The sequence below is a fragment of the Hordeum vulgare genome, chromosome 5H (assembly GCF_904849725.1).
Source record: "Hordeum vulgare subsp. vulgare chromosome 5H, MorexV3_pseudomolecules_assembly, whole genome shotgun sequence".
In the NCBI taxonomy this organism is placed as follows: domain Eukaryota; kingdom Viridiplantae; phylum Streptophyta; class Magnoliopsida; order Poales; family Poaceae; genus Hordeum; species Hordeum vulgare.
Genome location: NC_058522.1, coordinates 445,896,063 through 445,898,428, shown reverse-complemented (window position 1 = coordinate 445,898,428; position 2,366 = coordinate 445,896,063). Strand labels below are relative to the sequence as shown.

The following is a 2,366-nucleotide window of genomic DNA, read 5'->3' as shown; positions in this document are numbered from 1 at the left end:
ATTTGGTGTAGGCGCATGCGCTAACTCCCGTAACCGATTCAATCATGTGGTATATCATATTGCTGTTCCTTGATGCATAGCCGGTGCTGCTCAACAATTGATGCAAAAAAATTCTCAGCCTTGTGTGTTATCATGTCATATATGCATCGGGTAGCAAAAAAAGAAAAGAAAAAAGGTTGTGGATAAATTGGCACAATCACAGAAGTCATGGTGTTTAAAGATAGTTTTGGATTTTTATTGAGACCGGACACCCTTAAGTCATGAAGTGATTATGAATTATAGAAGGTTGTTGCACAAAATTCCATGAGCTTTCTCTTGATGGTCCATCTGATGTTGAGGTATATGATCTTGTTACCGAACTGAAGATTCTGAGATTCACTTTGCCAGATCACGTACTCTCTGCTATGGAGATTGTCGAGCATGTCGGAGAAGTTAATATCGTCATTAATTCAAGTCTAATCGATAGTAATAGTTATGTATATATACATATGTATATTCACTGTTGTTATTATGTGACGCCTATATTAAGGGTTCCTCCTTTTCAAAAAATATATATTAAGGGTTCCGAGTTTTAGTTTCGTTTAGGACCCCTAAAATCTCATGACCGACCCTACTTATCCTCGCCTCTGACGGCCATGCCACGGACAGCCACGACGTGCAAGTCTCCTGCTACGTCCTGGCTTGGCCTCTGATCTGCTCTCCTGACTACTCTGTGTTCAAATCGACCGACGATTAGCAAGTTTTAGCTGAATGAGGAATAGAAAACTCGTAAAAACTATAACTTTAATAGAAATTGTGTCGATATTTCTATCCACACCTAAATACTACTTGGCACATTAACTTAGCCGGGCTGGAATAATTTCCAGTATTCTCTCAGCCACCGCATTCGTTAGAGCATGCATGAAATCTGCATCATTCTTGAGCGAATTCACCATCTTCTCCACTAGAAGCTTCTGAAATTCAGGCGTAACAACCTCCCTCCGGATAGTCTCCAGGTCCAGCCTCGATCCTGACCCATGGTTCGTCATATCTTCTAGCCTGATCGTCCGGCCGGACGGGTTAATGGAGACTGAGCACGGCCTGTGGCCTATGGCTATGGACTCGTTGCAGACGAATTCTCTCTCCGGGGATCTAGCGTGGTTGTGCTCGCCCTCGTACGTCGCCACTAGCTTTGACGTGTCCTCCGCGTCTCTCTGCACCTATATGCATATCAAAATTCAGCAAAACCGAAGAATTACATTGGCGGTTTGGCCAACGATTTCCTAAAACCTGGGAGTACGTGATCATGATGGCACTATAGCTAACGGGATAGCACTATTGATACCTTCTTCCTCACGGGGCAAGATGGAGCAAACGCGCAGCGGAAGTAGGATCTTGGGTGCGGGTTGTCGCGCGTCACCTTCTGCCCGTACTTCCTCCACTGGTACCCGTCCTTGACGCTCTGCGCGAGTAGCGAGCAGCAAAGAAAGCACCGTTCATGTCATGCATGGCTCGAGATATGACAGATGATCAACACGGCGTGCGTGGTTGCAATGCCAATTGTCGCAGGATGTTCGACTCACAAGGTTGGCGTCGGTGTCGGCCGGCTCCGCGCGCGCGCAGACCGTCCTGACCTTGGGCCGCGGCTCCACCGTCACGCCGGCGGCCTCCTCCCTCGCTGCATTGGAGGCAGAGCCGCTCGGCGCCCTAGCGCAGGCGACAGCTGACGCTGGCGCCCTCATGAGAGCACGCAGGTCGGGGCGATCGGCGAGTATGGCGCCCAGTGTGCCGGCCAGCCGCCGGTTCTCCTCGCGCACTCGCCTCAGCTTCTCTTCGAGACCCTCAGCCTGCTCCGCGTTCAAGAACGCAGTGATCAGCAACGACTGCAGCTACAAACGAAAAAACAATACATGGAGATCATCAATGAGGGGGGATCATGGACCGACCGTCGGGGAGCCGGCGGAGAGCGGCAGAAGCCCGGCGCTGTTGGTCGGACATGACGAACCGTCGTCCATGGCCTCAGCAACACTGCACCAGGCGTCGATATATACGGCCTTGTATAGGCACGTTGCAGAATGCGAATAAACGATTGATCGGTGCCGTGGGGATGCCCTAGACCCTGTAAGTAGATCGATTGATGCAGTACGTGCAGGTACATGTTCGTTCGCTCTCATGTTTTGCCTCTTCGATCCATTGACTTGACCGATGAACGAAAGCGACCGATTTGCTCACCACCAGGTGCACGCATGTGAGCATGTCATCCCCTAGCGTCACTGCCTAACGTCCTCTGTGACGCATTTTTTTCTACGTCAGGAAGAGGACGGCGGATAGCGTACTAGAGCTGCACACACACACACACGTACGCATGTTGCGGGTGACGACGTCGT

The 2,366-nt window shown here is 50.3% G+C and overlaps 1 protein-coding gene across 1 annotated transcript; it reads right to left on the bottom strand.

Annotated features, from left to right (window-relative positions):
- Window positions 1–681: 681 nt before the first annotated feature.
- Window positions 682–2,031, bottom strand: LOC123398655 (WRKY transcription factor WRKY62-like). Its single transcript, XM_045093106.1, has 4 exons — window positions 1,926–2,031; window positions 1,563–1,826; window positions 1,325–1,441; window positions 682–1,199 (listed from the first exon to the last, which is right to left on the bottom strand). Exons 1-4 carry the CDS (start codon window positions 1,992–1,994, stop codon window positions 837–839), a joined length of 813 nt encoding a protein of 270 aa, XP_044949041.1. The 5' UTR covers window positions 1,995–2,031; the 3' UTR covers window positions 682–836.
- Between the last annotated feature and the right edge of the window lie 335 nt (window positions 2,032–2,366).

What these genes read in the sequence shown, in the direction of transcription:
- LOC123398655 (XM_045093106.1), bottom strand. Translation starts at nt 1,994, where the DNA reads ATGGACGACGGTTCGTCATGTCCGACCAACAGCGCCGGGCTTCTGCCG. An exon ending in CCGACACCGACGCCAACCTT is followed by an intron (nt 1,442 to 1,562) that starts GTGAGTCGAACA and finishes CTACTCGCGCAG; the next exon opens with AGCGTCAAGGACGGGTACCA. An exon ending in CTTGCCCCGTGAGGAAGAAG is followed by an intron (nt 1,200 to 1,324) that starts GTATCAATAGTG and finishes ATATGCATATAG; the next exon opens with GTGCAGAGAGACGCGGAGGA.